Raw genomic sequence first — 22,789 nt, forward strand, 5'->3', positions numbered from 1 at the left:
CTATTTTGTGCTTACATGGAAAGAGGATGGTCCAGCAATCTCTCGTAAAGTCAATAAATTGTATTCGTCGAGATAAACCTTGGACTTGTGCCTATGTTGTATGCCGCTGCTCGGTGGAGATGCTGCTAGTGTCTTGAATATCACAATAGAAACCCCCCTCCTGTGTTGTTTAAGAACACGATGATGTGTGTTAATGTTTGCAGAGACTGAACCCCGAGTAAAATATTTAAACACGTCATCTGAGCTGTAGATATCAATTTCCGAACTCGATATGGCATAGTTTCACTCGCATCGAATCAGGTAATTGGCCCCGCATATACACGCATTCTACGGTTCAAATCAAATAAAAACGAAGTTATAAAACATTTAATTGTTGCACAACTGATGTTCTTTCCATATTGTGTTATCATACAAATCCGAGCCAAAGAGAAAACAGAACAAATTTATCCATCCCATCCATCCCGTTCATATCTCCATATCAACGCCCATGGTAAGCAAAAATCAAAAGCTAAGTGCGAAATCCAACGCTATTACTGTTCCATATGTCCATTTTGGCAAAGAAGAAATAGTAATGCAAAGCCTACTGAAGGGCCCGGGAAAAACACCTGCATAGACACGTGTTCTCGAAGAAGTCGCTAGTCGGTACCACAAAATCTCCTACTGAACAATCATACTCCACGGAAGTGAATCAAATCAAGCCTTAACCTTCTTGGGGCGACCACGACCAGCAGAGCTTGGTGTACCAGCATCATCAGATGCTTTTCTCTTCTTGCTAGCAGGGGTAGCAGATGCTGGAGTATCGCTGGTTTTTTCTTTGGCGGGTCTTCCTCTCTTCTTACCCGAGCTTGGTGTAGCAGCAGGCTTTTCGGCAACATCAACTTCGGCAGCAGGCTCCTTTGCGGGTCTTCCTCTCTTTCCTGGAGTTTTCTTCTCAACGACAGCCTTTGCCTTTGGGGACTTAGGAGTCTTAGCAGCTTTGGGTTCCTTGGCAGGCTTGGGCTCTTTTGGTGCTTTAGGTTCTTTTGGGGCTTTTGGCTCCTTGGGAGGTTTTGGAACTCTTGGTGTAGGTTTAGGCTTGACGATACCACTGGAAGGTCGGCCACGTCCGCGCCCGGAAGGAACCTTGATCTTCTTCTCACTATCAGGCTTGGCTGGACGACCTCGGCCACGGCCACTGGGGGTGGGCTTCTCCCTTGGGACGAGAACGGGCTCAGTTTCCTTGATAATGACGAAAGCAACCTTCTCAATTTGAAGAGGATTGACACGGAGACGAGTGGCCAAAGATTTAGCGGCAGCGTGGATTTTCTCAAACTCGGCAACGTTGTATTTTGGTGTTGGTTTATGTTCTCCATCATTGACGAGCCATTTGAAGCATTCATCACTGAAGAATGTCACATGATCGGGATAACGGACAGAGAGGATGAGGGAGGCAGTGGCCGGTCCAATTCCCATCAATGGATCTTTGAGTTTGTTGATGACAACACCAATATCCGTTGGGTTGGTCTTGTAGTAGTCAAAAGCATCCTTAGTAGCAGCCTCGACAATCTCATCTGTGTTCTTGCCAACCTTCTTCAGGAAACCTGGACGGTAGGCACCATGTCGACTAAATCGAAAATTAGCATCGAAATAATTTAAATAACATTCCATAGTAACTTTAGAGACGAAGAAATAATAAAAATAAGACGAAATATTTTTTCTTAATTTTTTGCGATGAGGGTGGGAAAGTGAAAGACCTCCGGAAAGCCAAGCTTCAGACCTCAAAACGCGACCTCTTCTCCACCTACCAATCGACAAACAAAATAACGCGAAAAAAGAAAACAAATGAAAATAAAGCAAATCATGGGGATGGAATAAACTTACAGTTTCCAATCAACCAACTTCGTGATATCTTCAATAGAGAAAGTGTTTGAGCCATCCTTAAACTTTGCTGGCGCCTCAACATATCTGAATCTATCGAGCTCTTGGAGAGGAGTAACACCTTCTTTTGCTAAATCGAATATTAAATTAACAACGCAATCTTTCGTGAATGATCAAGGAAAGAATGAACTTACTGTCTTTTGCATATTTATTGAGCAGAACAGGATATCTTGCCAACGTTTGGTTAAACTCAGCAAGAGTAATATCATTTGGTGAAGACATGGTGAATTCTTGATCTTTCTCTCCCTCAAAACGATCTTCAACTGTCGATTTTCTTGGACTTCCGAATAGAGGATTGAGAGAATTTGAAATAGAACGAAGCATTCAAGAGGAATTTCTAAATTATATTGATGGTTTTGATAGAAGTTTTTATTGTGAGAAATAAATAAAAGTAAAATAAGAAGAGAAGAGACGAGGAGGAGGAGGAGGGAATGCGCGACGCGACGTGAATTTATGTTGTGGAAACTAGGTGAAATGTTAATGCTGTTTTGGGCTTAGATAAAATATGAGATTATTAGCTTATTACTCAAATGGCGCTAATTTATAATATATACCGTAGTTAGGCGAATTAAATTAATTTTTATTGATTATTTTGACAATTTGTAAAGTAAATAATAATAATAACAATAAGCACATGAGACAAAATCAAATCTACCTAGTACTCTCTACTCCGTACACCTATCTTATCAGACTCCGTAAGCAAAAAAAAAAAAATCATTGGTACACGCATTAAAAGTTCCAGAACTTCTTACTTTTCTCCTCTTCTCTTCTCTTCCCCCCAACCCAAACTTCTTCTCTTTCTTCGTCTTCAAGTAATCAAGAAAGTCTCGGATTGCCTTCAATCATTCATACATACATATACACCATTTAATAACTTCTTAATTCAATCAAAACATCTCTCAAAATGGGAGGAGGTAATGTAAGTTTAAACTCTCTTACCCTTATTTCCCCTTTAAACTCCAGAACCCTTTTTTCTTGTCCGGTCAATCAAGGCCAGGGAAATTCTCCACCTTAGGGTCTCTCAACCCGGTTTTCAACCACGAACTATGATCGTCGCATTCTAAATACTGGAGACCTGACCTTTTCACAGGGCGCAAAAGCAGCTTCCAAGCGTGCACGCAATCAAAAAGATGCTGAGAAGGGTGTCGCAAAGTCGCAACTGAAGGTCAACGAGTCAGCAAAGGATATTCAATGCGAGGTTTGCAAAACCACCTTCTTGAAGACCACTAGACTTCCTGCGTGAGTATTTTATTTCTTCGTTTGCGATTTGTATTTGCCATTTCGCACAGTCGTCAGTCTTGAAAGAAAAGATGCGGGTATTCTGGGAACTATGTGTCGGGACGGGAAGAATCCTGCAGGAAGAGAAAGAGGAAAAAAAGGATGCAAGAATTTTGGGAGGCCTGCAGTCGTTTTCTTTCTTGAAGCATCAAGCCAAATTCAAACCATACCGAAACTAATATCCCATCACCAGTCTCACCGAACACGCCATGAACAAGCACTCAAAAGGACCGGAACTCTGCTTCCCAGCGTTTATGGCTCAGCAGGCTGCATTAGTTGGCAAGAAATAAATCCTCGACACTTCTTTGTGCGACTCATCTTACGATTTCGTACGACGCAATGACGAAGACACGATATTTTACGGTTGGACAGATGTGGTAGAGGAAAATTTTGGGTTTCGATGATCAGAGGATTGACATCAATTTGCGAAAGAAGAACAAGCGATTGGCGCATGGGCGGGAGATATAATGGCGTTTATTCACAAGCCAGCAGACTAGCTATTTGAACCAGAACAATCTGCTTCTTATCTACAAATGTGTGTTTTACTTCGCATGATAAGTAATGGATCGGGACTAGTCAGGTAGTTCGGATCGCCATACAACAACGAAAAGGGGCTTGACTTAGTTGGATTCATTTGGACTATTGAATTTATTTGAGACAATGAATCTCTGCCTCATGTTTCTGCGGGTGGAGTAACGGGTAAACCCTTTTGTCTGCGTTCCGCTTCTTGCTCTGCTCTTATATCCGCAAGAATTTCTGGATACCATTTTTCTCCTACATCCACATGGCTCTTAATCCTATTTCTTAACGTCGCCTCCCCTAGCGTATCCGCCTTTCCGCCCCCTCTAAAAGTAAACTCAACATCATCCAACCTACCCCCCACACTCTCCAAAACCTTTCTCCTCATCTGCCTAACCTCCTCCTTCACCTCCCCAATCCCCACCTCATTCAACTCCTCAAATCTCGTACTTCCCCTCACCCCCTGAAAAAACGGCACACTATATCTCGGCCCCCCTCCATACTGCGGGCTCAAAACCCTATGCGTAGTACTCATACAAACCCCCTTCGTCAGCGCCTCCATTCCCTGTCCAATAGCCACCACCAACGTCCCTTCAATCGGCGGACAATCAATCCACTCCCCCCTCAAATTCTGCACCTGTAGCCCCTTCTTATCCCCAACCTGCAACAAATACGACGTCAACATGGAATCCTTATGTGGACCTACTCCCTGACCCTCTTGTTCGGGCCGCAGGCCCAATTCCTTTAAATCCGGATATTTAACCACTTTTAGTTTATGCTGTTGATCGGTATCAAAATATCGCTCAAATGCATTCGCGGGGAGTCCAATAGCTTCTGCAATCAAACTGGTGAAGAATATGGATATATCACCCATCTGTTTGATGTATGATTCGAAAACGGGGCGGAAATTAGGGAGATATGTGGGCGAGGGCCAGAGATTGGGAGCGAGAAGATTGTAGTGGAGGGGATCGGAGGCAGTAGGGATAGGATGGGGAGTGGAGAGATCGATTTGTTCGCGCTGATCGATCGCGTGGGCGGTGATTTCGGCAGAGAGGGGGGAGTAGCCTAGGAAAGAGGGCGCGTTGACCATTTGGATTTTGGTCCTGGATGAAGTTAGATTGGAGGTTTGGCATACCTATTGGGTGTTTATGCAAGTATATCGCTGAAATGAGATGTGGGAAGTGAGCAGAGAAAACCTACTTTTCCTCCAGAGGAATATCAAAGAACTTGACCCCTTCCTCGATAACATTATCTATTAGTTCCTGGGTTATCCCAACGTTCTTCAGATATAGAAATCCCACTTCGAGTAATGCATGGCGCAGTTGATCCAGAAACTCGGGCTTAGTTTCTGGGGATCTGGCGAGAGAGAGGTCGAGTATTGGGATGTTGGTGAAGGACATTATGTATGGTAGTGGTATGTATTTCTTTGCACAGTGCCAGGTATTGAAAGTTGTATTATATAGAAGGAAACTTTTATATTATGAACTTGATATGGAAATTGTAATTCACAGAATTACGAATATGCTAGTAACATGATGTGATGTTACTCCAAGCAGTGCTTAGTGAACAAATCCATGAATCCTAGATGGGAAGTGGGGTGCGGGGTGATTTCGTTATCTGGCGCGATCCGCATTAAACGACCCTTAATGATAGATGAGATATGTAACCGCTGAAGGGTCTCCTCACAAAGGAAAAATTCATGAAGCACATCGATAAGTAATATTAACATTTTATTCCAAGTCAAGGAAAAAACTAGCCAAAGTCTGCAAGGTATAAATACTTTTAAGCTCTGTACAGCCATATACAAAGCTCCCTAACGCTCAAGGTTTTATAAACCGCCCTCGCTATGCCAACTTAAAGTACAGAAACCATTAAAATTCATTATACCATCTTTTCCAAAGGTTTACTAGAAAATAATCCTGCCACTTGATAGAACATCTCCTCCAAGGGTGGCAATGCAAATGCTGGCCCAATATCAAATACACCCGAAAGTGCTTGTTGTGTCACAACAGGTGTATCATCATCATCCTCAATGACTGCAGGCGATAAAGGTTCAGCCTCTTCCGGCTCATCCTCAACATCCTCAATCATTTGTAACAGATCGCCAGTTGGCTCATCTGCAATCGCATCCAATTTAAGTTCAGTAGTTGATTGGGCCAAAGCGGTCATTGGTTGAGTGCCCTTCTTCATCACATTTCGGACTTCAGCAGCTCCATTGAGGACCAAGAATCCTTCCGAATCCTCAGTGGGTACAATAGCCGAGACAGCAGTCTCGAAGCACTCGGTCAACAGTGGCACTTGACTTTCCTGGCTGAAGACGGCGAACCCAGAATACGTTGGCGGGAAAGTTTGTTCTCTGAGCTCCTCTGCTGATGGAGGGGTAAGTCTCATTGGAATAGCGACTGCGAATGTACGACTGTTTCGATTGATGGCTAAATGCATCATCTCAATTTTTTGTATAATATGCATGCGTGTGATAGATTTGTATAGCTTTAAGCTATACCTCAATTGATCCGAAACCAAATCATGTACACGAATCGAATCGGACAGAGTTATGAGATCTCTGCCTAAGATCTCCATGGCCACGATACTACCTTCAAATAGGCCTTGCTGTGAGGCTGTGACAGAGCCTTGTTCGGGATCGATCATGTGAACTATTCCGTTTTTACCAAATGCAGCAGCTAGAATTGAGCCATCATCCGCGAACGCTATAGCACCATTATATGGCGTACTACGCAAGTAGTCATCGGTAAGCTCTGACTTTTCGAGTTGAATTTCATGCTGGCAGTGCCAGTTTTTGAGAGCGTTGCCCTTTCCATCCTTGACTGCAATGCCATCTCTTTTTCGAGTTTTTGGAACCCATGTTCGCACCACACTGTCTTCTCCTATTGTAGAAAATCTCAAGGAGCTGGGATCTGAGGCGAGACCCAGGATTTGACCGGCTCCAGGTGCGGCATCACTTGCCATATGTGGAGTATTGATTCGCGATACCAATTCCCATGTCTGCTCTGCTTCTTTCCACTGCCAGAACTTCAAACAAATTTCGCGCCTCAGCTTCAATTCAGCAAATGGGTTTGTAGCCTGGTGAGTTACGAAATCGAGGTCGGCGTGAGAAGGCGTCCACTCATCAACAGTAGCTAGCCAAAGGCCATTGTGAGACTTCTGAATATGAGTGACTCTGGGTTCCGACACTGGAAGTGCGTTTGGTGTCTCGTTAATACTGGTGACATTTGTCCTTGCAAGAGCTTGCTTTGATACATTATGTCCAGCACTAAGGTCATAGGTCTGTAAAAATGAACAATTTCTAACAGGAGCTTCGTAAAATGGCACTTCTGGAGTCTGTCCAACGCCAAGAAATAGATGAGAAGGGTTTGCAGAACTGATAACAGCAGGTGTCCGCTGGACAACATGAAATTTATAGAAATGGGATTTTGCTCTCTGCACTTCATCTGCTCGGGGTTCGGCGTATTGGGTGACGCTGGATTGGATGCCAGCAAAATTTGCCGTTGGTTCCAACTCGGCTGTAGACAATACCATCGCAGAATTGTCAGCAAGCTGAATACCATACGAGGACCCAGAAGGAGATACGACCACATTGAGAATAGTAGATGTCATGTGAGGTAAGAACTGCGTCTTTCCGGTATCTAATTGCCAAAGCACGAGGACTGTTTCGCTACCTCCTGATATAATGTAGTTTCCTATTATCGGGTCAGCTCAGGTGTTGCTAGAGAGTGAAGCGCGAAAGATATACATACCATCCAGAGACCACTTGACGGTCTGGACACCCCTTCTATGCCAATGTAATCTTGTCGGCACAAGGTTGATCATGGATGCGTAATTTTTATTTTCTGATTGTATGAGATTGCCTAGCAAATCACGATGTATGAAGATGAATCCTTTCGCATCACCAACCACTACATCAACAACTGGTATCTTCTTTGATATATTCCTGTCATCGGTACCCGTTCTAGGATATACTCGTGCATCCAAAGACATTATAGGAGCAGTCGAATCAAACATACGGAATACGTACTTGATCTTGTCAGTAGTATCAAAATCCAAGTTCCGAACATAACCAAGTAAGATGCTCTTTCCAGAAGCCGCGAGCAGTACAGAGCCTCCATTGGCAGTTTTTAGATAGTTGATTGGGTTTGTTGAAGTATATATGGTTCTTGCGACTGTTTGTATTTGCGAACCAGGCTGAGTCAATTCATTCGCGGTAATTCGCCAGCCGCCATCCTTCTTGGGTTCGGTTGTAAATACCACATCTCTTCGTCGCCCAGCGGATACCATAGAAGCGACAGTCATATGTATGCACCCGGTAGACGAAATCTTCCAGGATTGATCGTTGCCAGTTCCCAAAGTCCAGTCCAGTCGGTATATCGCTCCATCAGACAGGGCTGCCCAAACGATATTAGAATCAGTCGGCGAGAGCTCGTATGCGACAACATGAGCGAAAGGATGTTTCGAGTGGTCGAAGTTTATCGATCGGGTGAGGAGAGAATCGGAGGTCGAGTAGATGAGGAGGCTCATACGGGTTGCTAAGATCATGTATCTTGGTTTCAGTTAGCCATTGAGCTCGTCGCAAGGAGAAATCGATGTCATACTTCTCGTCTTCTGTAAAAATAGGATCGGCATCGATCATACGCCCACCAACAGGTTCAGAAATATTCCAGCTTTGATCTTTCACTGGCTTGGGGGCCTGTGGAATTTTCTTTTCCCAAATTTCCTTCTTTGGCTTCATGCCTCGTTTTGCCTGCGAGTCCGTAGATTGTAATGGCACATCTTCAAATAGATCCTCAAAATCGATAACCTCTGTTGAATCTAATTCATCTTTGGCGTGCGCGCCATTGACCTGGGCCAATTCTTTTCCCTTTCCCAGCGATTCAAAAATGTCAAACCCGCCATTGCTCTGAACAAATTTGGTAGAAGAATCCGCAGATTCTGAGGTAGGTTTAGACCTCTTTGGAATATCTGCTACCTCTGTTTGAACTCTTTTGCGCTTCAATATGGAAGCCATTGTGCTGTCAAAAATTCTTGAAAGTCAAGAAGAGTTCGAGGTTCGGATTGGCAAATATGAGGCAGAAGCTCTGAACGTTTTTTATTTTTTATTTGATAACCGAAGATCTACCGAGAGTTGTTCCGGCGATAAAGAAAAAAGTTCTTGGTATCTACTCACGCGCAGAACTTCAATTTAAATCCTAGAAACACAACATCATCGCAGATATTCACATCTACACCTATACACATCAAAATGATTATTCCAGTTCGTTGTTTCTCTTGCGGAAAGGTAAACTACATCAAGCATTCGCGTGAGAGTCGCGCGCTAACCGTTAGAACAGGTTACCGGAGACATCTGGGAGCGATATGTCAAGCTCATTGACGAGGGAGTCAACGACGGGTAAGAGAACCACACTGCGCACTGTTCTTATTGCTTCACAATACTAACACATTGTTATAGTGATGCTATGGATGAGCTCACATTGAAGAGATATTGCTGCCGTCGCATGATCATGACCCATGTCGACCTCATCGAGAAACTTCTTAGGTACGAAATATCACTCCCATTATTGTGCTAGACGAACAAAGAAGCGAAGAGTCGCACTTATATGTCAGATAAATACTTGCTTCCTCATTTACTGACCGATTCGTTAGATACAATCCTGCCGAGAGAGATGCGAAAAAGGCCGCTTTGAACGGTTAATAAGTCAAATCAGCCATATTACCTTTTACTCGTACACAGCTCGATTCGGATTACCTCAATTACTCGATCTGCTCAATCGGAAGAAGCGCGATATGCGATTAGACGATACCATAGCAGACAGGGAGGCATATGGTATAGGCGTTGATTGGAGATCATATTCCAAATGCTACAGATTTTGGCGTGGGCGTTCCAGGGCTACACCCAACAGTGATTGGTGTGTAGTAAACATTTGCGAGCGGTGTTGAATTTTTTACACAGAGGAGTGGGGTGATAATATTTGCGGCTCATTATCGAATTTTCACAATCAAGGATCATTTCCAACATAACCATACATCCTTTCGTACATGCATTGTTGTTTGTTTTGGGAGCACTATCAGACCTTCATCAGGCGCCCAAATAAAACTTGATCATTGCTGGTAGAAGTTGTCCCAAGGAACTGGTTCTCTATTATGCACGTACAACGCATTGGACTTGGGCTGTATTGATGTGGAGTGCACTTAAATCTGACAAGCCACTAACGAGAAATTTCTAGCATTCACCGACGGCAGGAGCTTTTACTCTACCAACCAGGACTTTGCACTTTTGTAAGAGCGATAGTCAATGAGTGGTCTCTTATAACCTCATGCAATGCAGAGAATGGGAAAAGCTGGCGTGTCTATAAGGCTAGAAGCGGTGGAGTCATGTTGGTGCAAACTTGCATCAAACTTCGACGCGTATTGCTTGATTTTGATAAGTCGTCAAAATTACGAGAAACTCGTCGAATCAGAACAAACATGGAGTTGGGGATTTTGCATCGATCGATCTAAGGCCTTGAAAAGAGAAAACTTTCGACAGAGGTACCCGTGGAGGGTATTAACAAGGACTAGGATATTATCATTATCATCGGAATGGACCACCAGATAGAGAACATCTTTCCGTGTAGCTAGTCCACGATATTCGTTCCGCCCATACTGGTAGATTTTGTTTGAGCGATGATGACCGGCCGACCCATCTAACTGACTTGAATGACATTCCCGTGGTTTCGGATATGCTTATGCTTATTACTTTGCCCCGAAGTGCTCAAATATTGGCAGTGATGTTCGCAATGAACCTAATCTGGGTATAATTGAAGCTACTATTGCTGTCATGATAGACCCAGCCGTTTGGTTCGCGATTTGCAACTGTTGGATTGATTGTCAATGTTGTTTTTTTGTTCCTTGACAATAGACGTTGTTCCCTGCCCCTTCATCCTTCCATGGCGACTTTACGGGATTCGAGACACGGAACATCATGAGATACTTTATTCCCGTCAAGATGTTACTTTGTGTATGAATCAGGAAACGGTTCTCCGGCTTATAGAATGTGTGATAATATGAGATTAGTTGCCGGTATTGTACATATGCTGCTGTGGTTTCTCATGTTTCGAATTGAGATTACCCACCTTCCGTTATAATCAGGATAAACGGAGTCGTCACTAGACATGTCACTGAGCACTAAGTTGTATATCTCATGTAGATACAAATATACTCGGCCTACTTCAAGACAATGGAAGCCGTCAAAAGTGCCCAGGTATGTAGTATATCTGGAAAATAAACTTGTAAGCGCCCGTCATGCTTGTAGTCTGCATATATGCAAGCGGGGAGGATCAAAAGACATGGATTGACACGTATGATTGGTTAAACATTGATTTCTTCTTGCATCGAGAAAGCCATAATGGATGGTACCTACCTAGGTAGTCCTTTTCTGAACGGTGTTATCAGCCTATTATCTGTGCTCTTATGTTCATTTCTTGTCCCGCTTCAACATGGCAGATTTTGTACTCATCGCGACAAGGGACCAAAGAGGGTGTTTGTTTTGGCAGCGGTTCATCTATCGTATATTGTTGTATGATTTATCTATTCGCGAGAATAACAATAGTAACAATAATGTCAACGGAATATTCTTAATGCGAAGAAAGAGAAAATATAACCAAACAAAAGGGTTTGGTTCGTTCTCTTATCCGTATGTATTGCCAGGTACTTGTAGACACAAGTGATCCTCACATCCTCACATCCTCACATCCTCACATCCTCACATCCTCACATCCTCACATCCTGAACATCCTCGCTCCATCTTTCCCCACAAGGAAAATCAACCCCCGCCGATGCCAGGTCCACGCGCGAAAGTCATAACAAAGTACCACTTTATATCGAAATCCTCCCCGAGGACGTGACTTTGCGGCACAGCGCTTTCCCAAGCCTGTTCATCAACGAGTAATTCTCCAAAATCTTACCCATCTTTTGCATCTGAGCGTGTAAGGTTTGTTATTGATTTTGAATATTTTTGGCTACACGCATCCACTCATCCACTCATCCTACTAAACTCTTTACGATCCAAGTATACCGGTATTTCCTTGGGTGCCAACACTTCTGCTAAACTCAGTTCCAAAGCCCTGAGCTTGGAAGTTGGAACTCTTGATCCGCGCCAGACTTTCCTCCATTCAGCCTCAGTCTTCTCGGATCCACTCCAACGTCCGAAGCTGTGAGTGGTAACCCCTCCCAGAACCTGGCGTTGTAAGCATTACCATCTCTTCTTTATACTTGAGCATCGAGGTCCCACCTAGACAATCTTTCATGAAGTGTGCGAGCTTCTTATCTTTTTATTGGGGCCTCAAAATATCAGGAGAATGGCAGTAGAAAGTCCATTGCTTGCCTCACCTGTCAACGTCATGTCAGCCATCTCTCCGTATACAGACTTCTCTCTTTCACCATGTTCTCCTTCAATTCAAAGATCTCCATATTACCAATCGCTGTATGTTGTACCATTTCAAAAACCGACCATGCTAATAGTATCATATAGGCCCGCGCGAAATTACTCAGGCTCGAATCTCCAACCAACTCCTTTCGAGGACGGCCTTTCTCCTGCCAGCGCGCACCTACTCAGTCCAATGAGTGATATGGTGGGGCCTTCGCCAGTGACCTCGAATGGCACTACAACCACAGATATTGAGGATGATGAGGTGGCAGATGAAACGATGAACCATGAGGATATACCCAGAGCCGATTCGCAACTTACTGTTGGTACACCACCACGGTTGGAAACATTGTTGCTGATAATTTAAACAGTTGAAAAGGCTCAGCACAAACCTACCAGAAGAATTTCGTGCTTCCATCGAAGATGAGTCTGTCTCGGTCATCCACGCCCCCGAGGGCTACGCAAAATTTGTGAGCAATAGAGTTACAGGGTAAAGAATTGACGGCTAATGCATAACAGCCATTCAGTGATGCGACTCCAGTACAATCGGCGAAAGCACTTTTGGATCGTTCAACACCAACCCCATACCAGCAGTCCAGAAGTTCAAGAAGTTCAAGAAGTAGTCCAAGAAGTAGCCCTCACACCAGTCCTAAGTTTAATCAAAGGACAAGCCTGAAGACCAGTCCGAAAACGAGTCCAAGTGGGAGTCCCAATAATAGCCCAGGAATGAGTCCAGAGATTCTTCAGGTTGCTGAGCATGCGGATAAAGTAAACCCTCTTATATTATACGTCTTTGCTAAGCTAACGACGACATAGTATATCGAGCCAGGTCCAGTGTCACCTCCACCGATCTCTACAGACATAAAGCCGATGAAATTCGGTTTGGAGAATCAAACACCTCGAGCGCAAACTCGTCAAGAAGTCGAGTCGTTTTCGGAAGAGAGACGACCATCTCGGCCGAGTAGTCTTGAAGGTATAACCGAAGAAAAAGATACAAAGACTCCTTACTCACTAGATGTAGGGATTCCCGAGGAACTTCCCAAGGACTTTTCGGAAGACGATTTCGATGCTCGTACAGTTCATAATGCGGACGAGGAAGTATCAGCCTTGAAGACGGCGCTTAATGAATGTTGGACACTATGCAATACGTTGGCTAGTCTTAGCTCTATTCACCGTGAAAGGATATTTAGCTTTTCTGGATCCGGGGATGCTCACGAAAAAGCTTGGAAATGTTGTTGGAAGCTCTGCAAGAAACTATACGATAGCCGCGATGAAGATCACGAGTTTCATGTTAGGCCAACGCTCGATCTGTGTAGGGATTTTTGCCAATCTCTATTTGATGTGCGCCAAAAGAAAGACGAGGTAGCCGACTCGGTATTGAGGGTCAGTTTCGAATTGAACAATCACCTGTACAATACACACGATCGCAATTTACCTGAAGCTTTTCGAGAAAGAACTCTGGACTTTTACATAACGCTATGCCATCGTCTCATGAAACAAAGAAATGAACTTGCCGAGGAGACAGATGCTCTTCTCCGGGCTTGTTGGAGTCTGGCTGAAATGCTTTTCAGTCTTCGACAAAACAAAAGAGAAGGGAAATTGGCAGATGAAGAGCTTCTTGGGTCTGCTGTTCAAGCTTGTTGGGAATTGTGTGATCTTTTCCGAGAAGGTTGGACACAAGTTCGCCCTGAGAGGGGTACACCTCGCCCATCCCAGACGACTTTCAGAACATCATCCGATCAAATGTCTCGCTCTTCACATACCAAGTCTAGCAGTCTAGCTTCACTATCAGAAAGTCCTGAAGATCATACACCTACAAGATATGTTATCCTACCCGAAACCCCAACAACCGATTTCGAAGATACTCCCATCACACCAGAGGAGAATTCGCCAAATATTCCAAATATAATGGTTCTAGGTTCAGAAAGACCACCGCGATGGTCATCTGCCGCATCTTCACTTTCAGGATATTCTCAAGAAAGTGGTGCTAGCACGGTGACCAACGGAAACCAACCGGAGGATCTAAATTTGACACGACTCAAGATGCTAATCTTGAAAGCTTCAATGAATGTGGGATATTCAAGAACTGCAATCTCATCCAAAGGTTCACCCTTGACACTTCAAAATTTTGTCAAGGCACTGCCGACTGGTTCCTTTGGTCCATCGCCGGCCCAGACAAATCTACTTTCATCATATCGAAACCTAGTACTGAGCGACCCTACCTTCAGAAATCCAAGCTCATTACCTCCGCCAGGAAAGAAAGTCTCGGCTAGTGATCTCGCTAAGAGCGTTACTTGGATGATGAGGACTGGGCAATACACTTTTTTAAAAGATTTATTCAGGATGGTGTTTGGCTTCCGTGTTGATGAAGTTGATCCACGAAAGAGCGTCAGCATTTCGGTATGAAAAGGATGCTTAATTCTGGAACGTCAATTAGTCTATCTCCGATCGCTATATACCATCAAACAGACCGCGATGGGATTTTGCCATTTTGCTGCGAGCTTCATGACGGCTCCAGCGTATATGCTAGATTTCTGGTGTCACAAACTACAAGACTGCCTCAAGGAACTCAAACAATACAGTTCTTCTAAATGTGATATCAGAGAAGACGATAATGCCTCAATTGAGCAAGTTCACTCACACGGATCACATTATCTCTGTCGATGCCAATGTCTCCAGAACATTGCAGTACGGTGTGCACTGGAACATTGAAAGACGGAGACATGAGTAAAGGGATGTTAGAGCAATGTCTAGCTGCATTCAATGGGTACAATGGCATAACTTGTACGAAAACGAGAATCAGAACGAGAACGAAATCAACGATGCAAGGGGGAGTTGGGAGGCTGTTTTATATTTTGCGTTTTTTTTTTGATACCCTTGCTGTAAGGCGTTGCGGCGCGAGAAGGAAATGTTTTCTCTTCGCCCTGTGGATATTATATATGACTGTGGATTCTAACATACTTCTACATACTTCAAAATTTACACTATATTTACTTCTTAGATTTCCGTAGAATCCATCCCCATGAATTCCTTCCTTCAATCTCCACGCGTTCATATGAAGTGCATTGCTATTCCCCGCTACACTCAATTACGAGCATCATAAATCATAATAAAGCCTTAAAAACAAACTTTCCGGCATCCCCGATAATAAAACCCGGTAGTCAACTAATTATAGAAACAATGCAATGCATGCGACGTTCACAGATAGGCGAGATATTCAATCACATCACGTTACATGATGAACCAATGAGGAACGAGTAGCTCGGTTCTATTTTTTGTTATGGCTTGAAATAGAAAAGATATGGGAACTAGTGGGGTTGAAGATGGGATTGTTGCGCGAAGCCAATGGCTATCGGCGCTTACTTGCTTGCTTGCTTGTTTGCTTGTAGAATTGATGGATGGGTATGCTAGGTATTGGTTGGTATATGGGGTTATCGGCGCGCGGCTATTGTTATATATGACTGTACAGAGTACTGTGCTGGACCATGCTGGAGTCTGGACTGGGCTAATTGATTTGTTTCATTTTTTGGTATGGAAACTTGGATTTGCTACTTAAATTTCGTGCAAGGTATATATGCGTTCATTTTGTATACTGTGATGAAAAGAAACTGGGCTCGCTCCTCCTGAGGTTGTGTTTTGTGTTGACCTTTTGGTGGTGGGATTGATATCGATGGGTATGTAGGTACCTAGGTAGATATAGATAGATCTTATCAATTACATTGTTGGGAGGGTTATTTGTTGTAGTTAGAGGGTGAGATAGGTTAGAATAGGATATTATTATTGCTATTATTATTTGATGATTCTTGGGTGGTGACGTGATTGGGGAGTGAGTGTAGTAGAATGATAGTAGTTGTGAGGTATTTACATATTTGATGTCGTTGAATACTGGGCGTGTGCCCCCTGCGTAGTTCATGTGGAAGAGCTGTATCCTCGATCTCATTTAGCTGTCCTCGGAGAGGGCCCTCTTTTTCTTTTCAACGCCCGGAGTGGAGTGTTCGTCTAACCAATCTTCACCCCGTGCCGAAACATCAGTAGATGAATGTAGATAGGTCTTCTGATTCTGTGTCGAAGAAAGTCCTTGGGCAATCGCTGTATAGAATTGAGGCATAACTTGTCCCGTGTTGTCGAACACAATGATACAAGAAGGGGTTGATAATGATTTAGCGCAGTTGAAACTCATGCACTAGTTGTTTGTGGCGGTGATGCTTTATCATGATGCTTTCGTTCCTTGTATACTATGGACGATTCAACAGTAGTGAAGTGTGATACTAGGGGTGGGAAGGTTGTGCTAGAAACCTCCTCTGATTTCTGCTAGATCGTCTGAGTGAAGGTGGTCATTTTGGAATGTGAGAGGGATTTGCGCGTTTCTTGTGGCAGATTGATGTATCATCGGATGGATGGCTACTTCGTAGGAAATGTCTCAGAGCCTTGAGTAGATGTTATGACCACCAGGTCACGCGTGAGATATTCGGCTAGTATGTTGAATGTGAGGGAGTCGGGATATCAACTCGGTCTCATCGATAAATATCATCGATAAATAACCTCTACATCCCCCTTCGGAAATTTGCGCAGTCGTTCCATGATTTTTGCCTCTCCAATATTTAGTACCGTGGTTATTTGGTCAAAACAATGGCAGCCATCCGTATACTTTCGCAGCGCGTCATCTCTTCTATCCATATGTATTGCTTGTCTAGAGGCAATGGATGATAAATACATGGAAGAAACTGCATACCTATGCACGCGATAAATGAGGCCTTTTATGACACCGAATTGGATGAAACGACGAACGTCGGTATAATTGAGGACGTTGAGGCCTTGATCCATGTGTAATTTGAGCCATTCCTTGAGCGTTCTTGAGGTACAAAGAGTGGTAAAGAGTCGACAGAGTAGAAAATTTGTGAGGCGAGGACCATTGATGTAGACATAATTTGCGCATTCATCTTGCATACCGTCTTTATCAGCTACAAAATCATTCATTTCAGATGTAGGCGCGTAAATGTTGCTGAAGAGAAAAATATCGAGCATAAGGATGGAATCATAGTAGAGAAGATGCTGTAATGCTATTTTGGTAAGATCCATAGCAACGTTTGCGTCGTGAGCGATTCTTCGGACGTCTTTGATGCCATCAATGTGCTCGATTACTTTCCTCATGGTGAGATCCCAGGTATCGTCGACGATTTCGGCAAATTTAATCTTCGAGATTGGGACGTGCCATGCCTTTATAGGGGGTGGATGTCTGTGGATGGGGAAAAGCTTCATATTAATAGTGTTTGCATCATCTACATGCATTGTTAGTTCACAGACCTCAAAAACTTAGATGACCCGTAGGATACATACCGACAGGAATCATGCACTCATTGTAATTATTCAAATCCTCCTTAATGATCTCCAACAACGCAGCTATCGACCTTCGATCTTGGCATGAAAACGTACCCTCCTGACTCAAATACTCATTCTGAATTTCCATTTCCGTAAACGTTGATGCCAAACGTTTAACCACAGCTTCATAAGGAATCTTATCCACCTCAACTCTAGTCACAATGCAAAAATTGAACATAAATTCATTGCGTTCATATTTTTCGTTTTTGATACAAACCGGATGGCCTAAAATGCGATGTTTGTTCTCGGGATCACATACTGTAACATGTCGATTGCAAAATGCTTGACGGGGAATGATATATTCGGCCAGCTTTTCAAAGTCGAACAGACGTGGTTTATCTACATCAGGTTCTGGGACTATACATCCTGGAGGACTTTGATGAACGACTTTGGTACCTGGTAAAGAAAGATGTTAGTGAATATATGGATTGGGGGTAGATACATGTATGCATGTACCTTTCTGGGGAAGGAAACGAGCAAAGAATATTCCTTCAATCATGATGGGTTCTAGTGAGTATCGCTAGGGAGAACCAGTTGATATCTCTGAATGTAAAGTCTTTCCCTTGTGGTCCAGATTTCGTCCTAAAGATGGAATATCGTTCAAGTGACGTTAAGTCATTTGAACTGATTGGGCAATTTCCGCCACATGTCTCGTGACTGACTAATATATCCGTGTGTGATTAGTCATCTTTGAACCACAGTATCATTGTTTCATCGTGTCTCTATTGCTGTGCTTACTCCTACTCATACATCTTCATCTATTTATTGCGAGTCTAATTTAATATTACTTTGACCAGCTATGGTGAACTATGTCAGTATCATTCCCAGGTGCTTCCATCATTGAGAGGTAGACGAGCCTGAGAACCTGATTTCCAAGAGATAAGGGACTTTCCTCAAGCTTGTTAGTGTTCTGTAGGGATTCACACGTTTCAGAGGCTTTGATTAGCGAAACACGCTGTTTCCCCCAAATTTTGGAACGAAATCTTGTCTAAGTTTCTTTTTAATGCCATAATTTGAATCTTCATTATTTATGGGTAATTTCTGATGTGTTCTTTTGATTTTTGGTATTGAGTATCGAGGTGGCCAAATTCTTATCTGTTACTTCGCTTACGCAGAGAGAAACTTTGCTGCTGCACCGGAGATTTCGGTGAACCACAGGCCAATTGAAAGATCTGGATCTTTGGGTCAGATATTCGATTAAAGTACGGAGTAAGTACTAGGGAAACGGTAAGGTTTAACTGAAAAGGGATTAAACGACCCACACTTTGTCAGAGAACAGAAGCATTTCAGCAAATCTTTTCTTCCTTCTGTTCTTCCTCTCTCTCATTCACCCTTTCGATCGTTGCTAGGGAATTCTATCAAAGATCTTTCTTCTCATACAAATTTCATCTAATCACTAAAGCTTTGGTCAAGATGCGGGTCTGATTTTGTGAGACTGTACAAAAGTGCAGCAGTACTTATATACAGCTCACTTTCATTCGGAATCTGATAGTAGCAACAAGTTCTCCACTTTTTGATTTGTGGTTTTGACTTGTCAGAAACTCTTGAGCATCGCTGTCCTCTAACCCTTTCGTCGCGTATAAAAGGGGGTTTGAGATAAGCAGAGCTCTTTGACGGTGATAAGAGAGAACTCCATCTGGAGGGTGAAAAGAACTTAAGTTATTGCGTTCTCTTACCTCGATCAGGCACTATCACTTCTATGCCCCTTGAAGCCGATCCTTAAATATAACAAGGTTATATTAATTGTTCTCTTCTAAACTCTCATTTTCTGCGAACGGACCTATATCCAGCAAGTTGTGTGTTGGTGACTTCGACTATCGTGGCCACTTGCTACACTCAACATGCCCTCTAATGAGTCACTAGATGGCCTGGCCACCAATGACAATAAGCCTATTCACTGTCAGTTTGTCATTCAATCATTTTCAAATGTTTCATCACTTAAATTAATGCTAACACGATACCACTGCTATAGCTTTGGATTTCCCACAACTTTATAAACGCCCATCATACTTGGAACTTTTGCAAGTATTAGAACTACTCAAACTTCCACCGCCTTCTTGGAACTCAAAATTTAGGAGGTCCCAAGAATCTGACGATGCTCAAGGCATATCTCGTTATCTGACCAAAATCATTGGAAGCGAGCTTGATTGGTTGTCCACGGGAGTATCTGAAGAGGAATGGGAACAACAATGTGAAACTATCCATGAAATTGCTAGCAAGAGACTGGCGGAACGTTGTGGGCGTTCAGGTAAGACATCTAATTTCTTGAATACTTGAACTGAGGGATCACATCACAATCAAGAAATCATCTGACTGAATGCAGCAATGCCAGAGATGATCCGTACTTGGAGCATTCCAACATCTGGAGATTCAGAAGACCTCGCCATTGAACTGTGTGAGCCTCCACTCACTGGTGATAGTTTGGGTCTCAAGACATGGGGTACTTCCTTCGTAATGGCCAAGAAGCTGGAAGAGCTAGGAAACCTCTATTTTAGCGGTGTACTTTCCAACAGTGATTTGTCTGGGCAAGAGCTTGCAACTTCACAAAATGGCCAAACTGTGGAAAGTGAGTCAACAGTAGAGATTCAGTTGACCATGGCGTGCGACGAAACATCGAACTGCATCACGAGAATGAATGGCAATGCCGTCATAGTAGGAGACACTATGGTGGTCAGTGAGTCGAGCATGGAAAGGGATGCGATGCCTCAAGGAGACTTCCCGAGACAGGATGTCTGCAACGAAGCGAAAATCCTAGAGCTTGGTGCCGGTACTGGACTTCTTGGATTGACAGCAACTATGCTCTGGAACAAGACCACCATCTTGACTGATCTCCCTGACATTGTTCCAAACCTGGATGTTAATCTCAAGAAAAATGGTTTCGGCCATACTTCTGAAGATAAAGCCAGTGCAGCAATCTTGGATTGGAGTGATGCAGAAAACTCCGTGGTGTTTAGCCAGAACCCAGATGATAAGTTTGAGGTATGATAAGTATTCTTTGCATATTTTCCCTTTCTATGATTCAAATATCTAATTAAACTCATAGATAATTCTTGTTGCCGATCCCTTCTATGATTCTCACCACCCTCCTCTTCTTGCTAGAGTTATCCCGAAGTTCCTCAAGAATAGTGAAGACAGTCGTGTGTTGGTATCAGTGCCGCTAAGAGACAATGCAACAAAGGCGATGAAGAATAACTTTGAGGAGCTGATGTCCGTTCAAGGATACCAATTAGTTGCTAGTGGTAAAGAACGCTGCTTCGATGATTGGGAGGATTCAGAAGGGGACGACGACGATGATGGCGTACACTGTTGGTGGGGCATCTGGAAGCACGATGTAGCGGCATCTACTCCAATACGTCTATGATTTCATTTCTATAGAACTGTTAATGTCCTCGACTTTTTTGTAAATGAGATGAATTGTGAATCTTATAGTAGCAAAGTAAAAGTTATGTGATTGGCATGATGATGGTAAAAATCATGCACAATCAATGTGCTTTGTAGATTGATTCAAAATTTGCTCCACTCCGCCCCCCCTCAGATTCTTGTTCTTGATATTCAGATTTGCGTTCTTCATTCATATATAGATTGTATTCCTATTTTTAGCAGCTTTCCCTATCACTATCCATTGATATGTAGCCCCATGATTTCACGTACTATACTATGATAGCAACGTTAAGCAGGTCATCTGTTCTTGTTCTTTACTTGATAGATGATGGACTGGCATTAATTATTTTTGTATTGCTAGTTCAAAAATGAGAATGAATGTACGGCATCATACAGAAAGAGCAAAAGTTTATTTCAACGCCCACGGATCATGAAGCTGCCAATGTACCCGAGCTAACCACTATTGAAGCCTCCATTTTTACCATTATCATCTATCTATCACCTCTGAACTTGAAAGGCTCAAAGTAAGAAGTCATCCGAACTAGGTGTGGGTGAATTGAAATTTTAGATCATCTACTGGTTCTAGTTTTTGTAGGATAATTCACTTCTTTTATATTTAAGCATAAGAGACATTCCATGGAAGACTCTTTCTTTACTCTCCATCCTCTTATCCATCAACTCTCCAAACCGCAACTTCCTTTCTATCTCTTGGGTATATTCCCATAAGTTGGGAAGGTCTACTTCTTGTGGCTTTGGAACTCTTGCGCACTACCTTCTATATTGACTCCCGTTATTAGACGCCGAGTATCCTACTTTGATCTCTTATATCATACATTTCTTGCACTTCTTTTTAGATATTGTCATCTATTATTTTGACACGCTCGCCCCCAACCAACAATTTTACATCAAACCCCCTATCAAGGCATTAAGAAATCTGGCATTTCCGACCTGGGGTCTTCCATCATACCCTCTCCTCTTTCCTGGATCCACCCAACTACAACTTTCATCTGAACTTTCGAAAAGCTTCTAAGCTTTGAAGCAAATATATAGGAGGAAGCCACGATCATTATCGCCCTAATCGACATCTCAAAGCGTCTTACGCCCTCAACTTCGGTTTCGCAGAGCCCTGGAATCATTATATCTAGATTTTCACAATCACTATTACATTTAACGATATTAGAATCATCACTTATATTTTCTCAGTTTTTTAGCATTCAATATTTGAATAATCCACGAAAACTGTTTTTCGGTTACAGCTATTGCTGTGAATGTCCCGCGAATACCATTTCTTCTATCAATCTTCTCATATTTAGACTTCTCCAAATCGAACTTTCGAAAAGTTTTCCCTTTCATCCTTACAACCAATATTATCACATATAATACGCCTCTTCGATCCCCAACATTATCTTCGAAAACTTGAGATCAAATTCACCTTGTCAAGCATTCTTCAAAATATTTTTGACAAGGACCTAATACCGAGCCACAAACTTCCTCGGTACAAAACTTCTGGCTTGAAGGATCATATAGAGGATAGAGGAAATAAATCGCATACAGGCCTGGCTTTCACTGAGCTCCGTCAACTCATAACATCATCATCATTACATTTTCTATTACGAGAGAAGTCACAAGATCGTGAGCAGCAACGACAATAAACGGATATTCATAATCTAATCCTACGAAATAGATCAAAGCAGGTAAGTCGAGTAGAGATGTTATGCCCCAGATGGAAAAAAAGAGAGAGAGAGATTGGAATATTTGTTTCATGTTTACTATTGTCCAGTATATGCGCTAACTTACCTTGAACAGCCTCTACCATTCAGCAAGGTTGAAACGGATACGTCTATATCTCACGATTTGAAACTTCACCTTTGGATTTAGACATTATCGGTTGTCAACTGG

The 22,789-nt window shown here is 42.9% G+C and overlaps 8 protein-coding genes across 8 annotated transcripts; 4 read left to right on the forward strand and 4 right to left on the reverse strand.

Annotated features, from left to right (window-relative positions):
- Positions 1–347: 347 nt before the first annotated feature.
- Positions 348–2,363, reverse strand: EAF02_003054 (uncharacterized protein). Its single transcript, XM_038899102.1, has 3 exons — positions 2,052–2,363; positions 1,861–1,987; positions 348–1,603 (listed from the first exon to the last, which is right to left on the reverse strand). The coding sequence occupies exons 1-3, from the start codon at positions 2,239–2,241 to the stop codon at positions 694–696; spliced, it is 1,227 nt and encodes a 408-aa protein (XP_038761390.1). The 5' UTR covers positions 2,242–2,363; the 3' UTR covers positions 348–693.
- A 458-nt stretch (positions 2,364–2,821) lies between these two features.
- EAF02_003055 (uncharacterized protein) lies at positions 2,822–3,485 on the forward strand (the record flags this gene model as incomplete). Its single annotated transcript, XM_038899103.1, has 3 exons — positions 2,822–2,836; positions 3,008–3,156; positions 3,389–3,485. 3 exons carry the CDS (start codon positions 2,822–2,824, stop codon positions 3,483–3,485), a joined length of 261 nt encoding a protein of 86 aa, XP_038761391.1.
- A 383-nt stretch (positions 3,486–3,868) lies between these two features.
- EAF02_003056 (uncharacterized protein) lies at positions 3,869–5,114 on the reverse strand (the record flags this gene model as incomplete). Its single annotated transcript, XM_038899104.1, has 2 exons — positions 3,869–4,817; positions 4,915–5,114. The coding sequence occupies 2 exons, from the start codon at positions 5,112–5,114 to the stop codon at positions 3,869–3,871; spliced, it is 1,149 nt and encodes a 382-aa protein (XP_038761392.1).
- Positions 5,115–5,595: 481 nt separating this feature from the next.
- EAF02_003057 (uncharacterized protein) lies at positions 5,596–8,734 on the reverse strand (the record flags this gene model as incomplete). Its single annotated transcript, XM_038899105.1, has 3 exons — positions 5,596–7,412; positions 7,470–8,269; positions 8,322–8,734. 3 exons carry the CDS (start codon positions 8,732–8,734, stop codon positions 5,596–5,598), a joined length of 3,030 nt encoding a protein of 1,009 aa, XP_038761393.1.
- Positions 8,735–8,968: 234 nt separating this feature from the next.
- On the forward strand, positions 8,969–9,418 carry EAF02_003058 (uncharacterized protein; the record flags this gene model as incomplete). Its single annotated transcript, XM_038899106.1, has 4 exons — positions 8,969–9,004; positions 9,057–9,115; positions 9,176–9,262; positions 9,370–9,418. 4 exons carry the CDS (start codon positions 8,969–8,971, stop codon positions 9,416–9,418), a joined length of 231 nt encoding a protein of 76 aa, XP_038761394.1.
- A 2,644-nt stretch (positions 9,419–12,062) lies between these two features.
- Positions 12,063–14,536, forward strand: EAF02_003059 (uncharacterized protein; the record flags this gene model as incomplete). Its single annotated transcript, XM_038899107.1, has 5 exons — positions 12,063–12,187; positions 12,236–12,452; positions 12,502–12,600; positions 12,650–12,898; positions 12,947–14,536. 5 exons carry the CDS (start codon positions 12,063–12,065, stop codon positions 14,534–14,536), a joined length of 2,280 nt encoding a protein of 759 aa, XP_038761395.1.
- An 812-nt stretch (positions 14,537–15,348) lies between these two features.
- Positions 15,349–18,069, reverse strand: EAF02_003060 (uncharacterized protein). The gene is made up of 3 exons (XM_038899108.1): positions 17,966–18,069; positions 17,468–17,905; positions 15,349–17,409 (listed from the first exon to the last, which is right to left on the reverse strand). Exons 1-3 carry the CDS (start codon positions 18,006–18,008, stop codon positions 16,658–16,660), a joined length of 1,233 nt encoding a protein of 410 aa, XP_038761396.1. The 5' UTR covers positions 18,009–18,069; the 3' UTR covers positions 15,349–16,657.
- Positions 18,070–19,350: 1,281 nt separating this feature from the next.
- Positions 19,351–20,870, forward strand: EAF02_003061 (uncharacterized protein; the record flags this gene model as incomplete). Its single annotated transcript, XM_038899109.1, has 4 exons — positions 19,351–19,408; positions 19,482–19,757; positions 19,833–20,488; positions 20,553–20,870. The coding sequence occupies 4 exons, from the start codon at positions 19,351–19,353 to the stop codon at positions 20,868–20,870; spliced, it is 1,308 nt and encodes a 435-aa protein (XP_038761397.1).
- Between the last annotated feature and the right edge of the window lie 1,919 nt (positions 20,871–22,789).

This window comes from Botrytis sinoallii (assembly GCF_014898435.1).
Source record: "Botrytis sinoallii strain Bc 23 chromosome Unknown BSIN_004, whole genome shotgun sequence".
Classification (NCBI taxonomy): domain Eukaryota; kingdom Fungi; phylum Ascomycota; class Leotiomycetes; order Helotiales; family Sclerotiniaceae; genus Botrytis; species Botrytis sinoallii.

Coding starts and splice junctions, on each gene's coding strand:
- EAF02_003054 (XM_038899102.1), bottom strand. CDS start 2,241: ATGCTTCGTTCTATTTCAAATTCTCTCAATCCTCTATTCGGAAGTCCA. Junction 1,988..2,051: donor CAATAAATATGCAAAAGACA/GTAAGTTCATTC, acceptor TATTCGATTTAG/CAAAAGAAGGTGTTACTCCT. Junction 1,604..1,860: donor AAGTTGGTTGATTGGAAACT/GTAAGTTTATTC, acceptor TTTTCGATTTAG/TCGACATGGTGCCTACCGTC.
- EAF02_003060 (XM_038899108.1), bottom strand. CDS start 18,008: ATGATTGAAGGAATATTCTTTGCTCGTTTCCTTCCCCAGAAAG. Junction 17,906..17,965: donor TCGTTTCCTTCCCCAGAAAG/GTACATGCATAC, acceptor TTTCTTTACCAG/GTACCAAAGTCGTTCATCAA. Junction 17,410..17,467: donor TGAGTGCATGATTCCTGTCG/GTATGTATCCTA, acceptor CAATGCATGTAG/ATGATGCAAACACTATTAAT.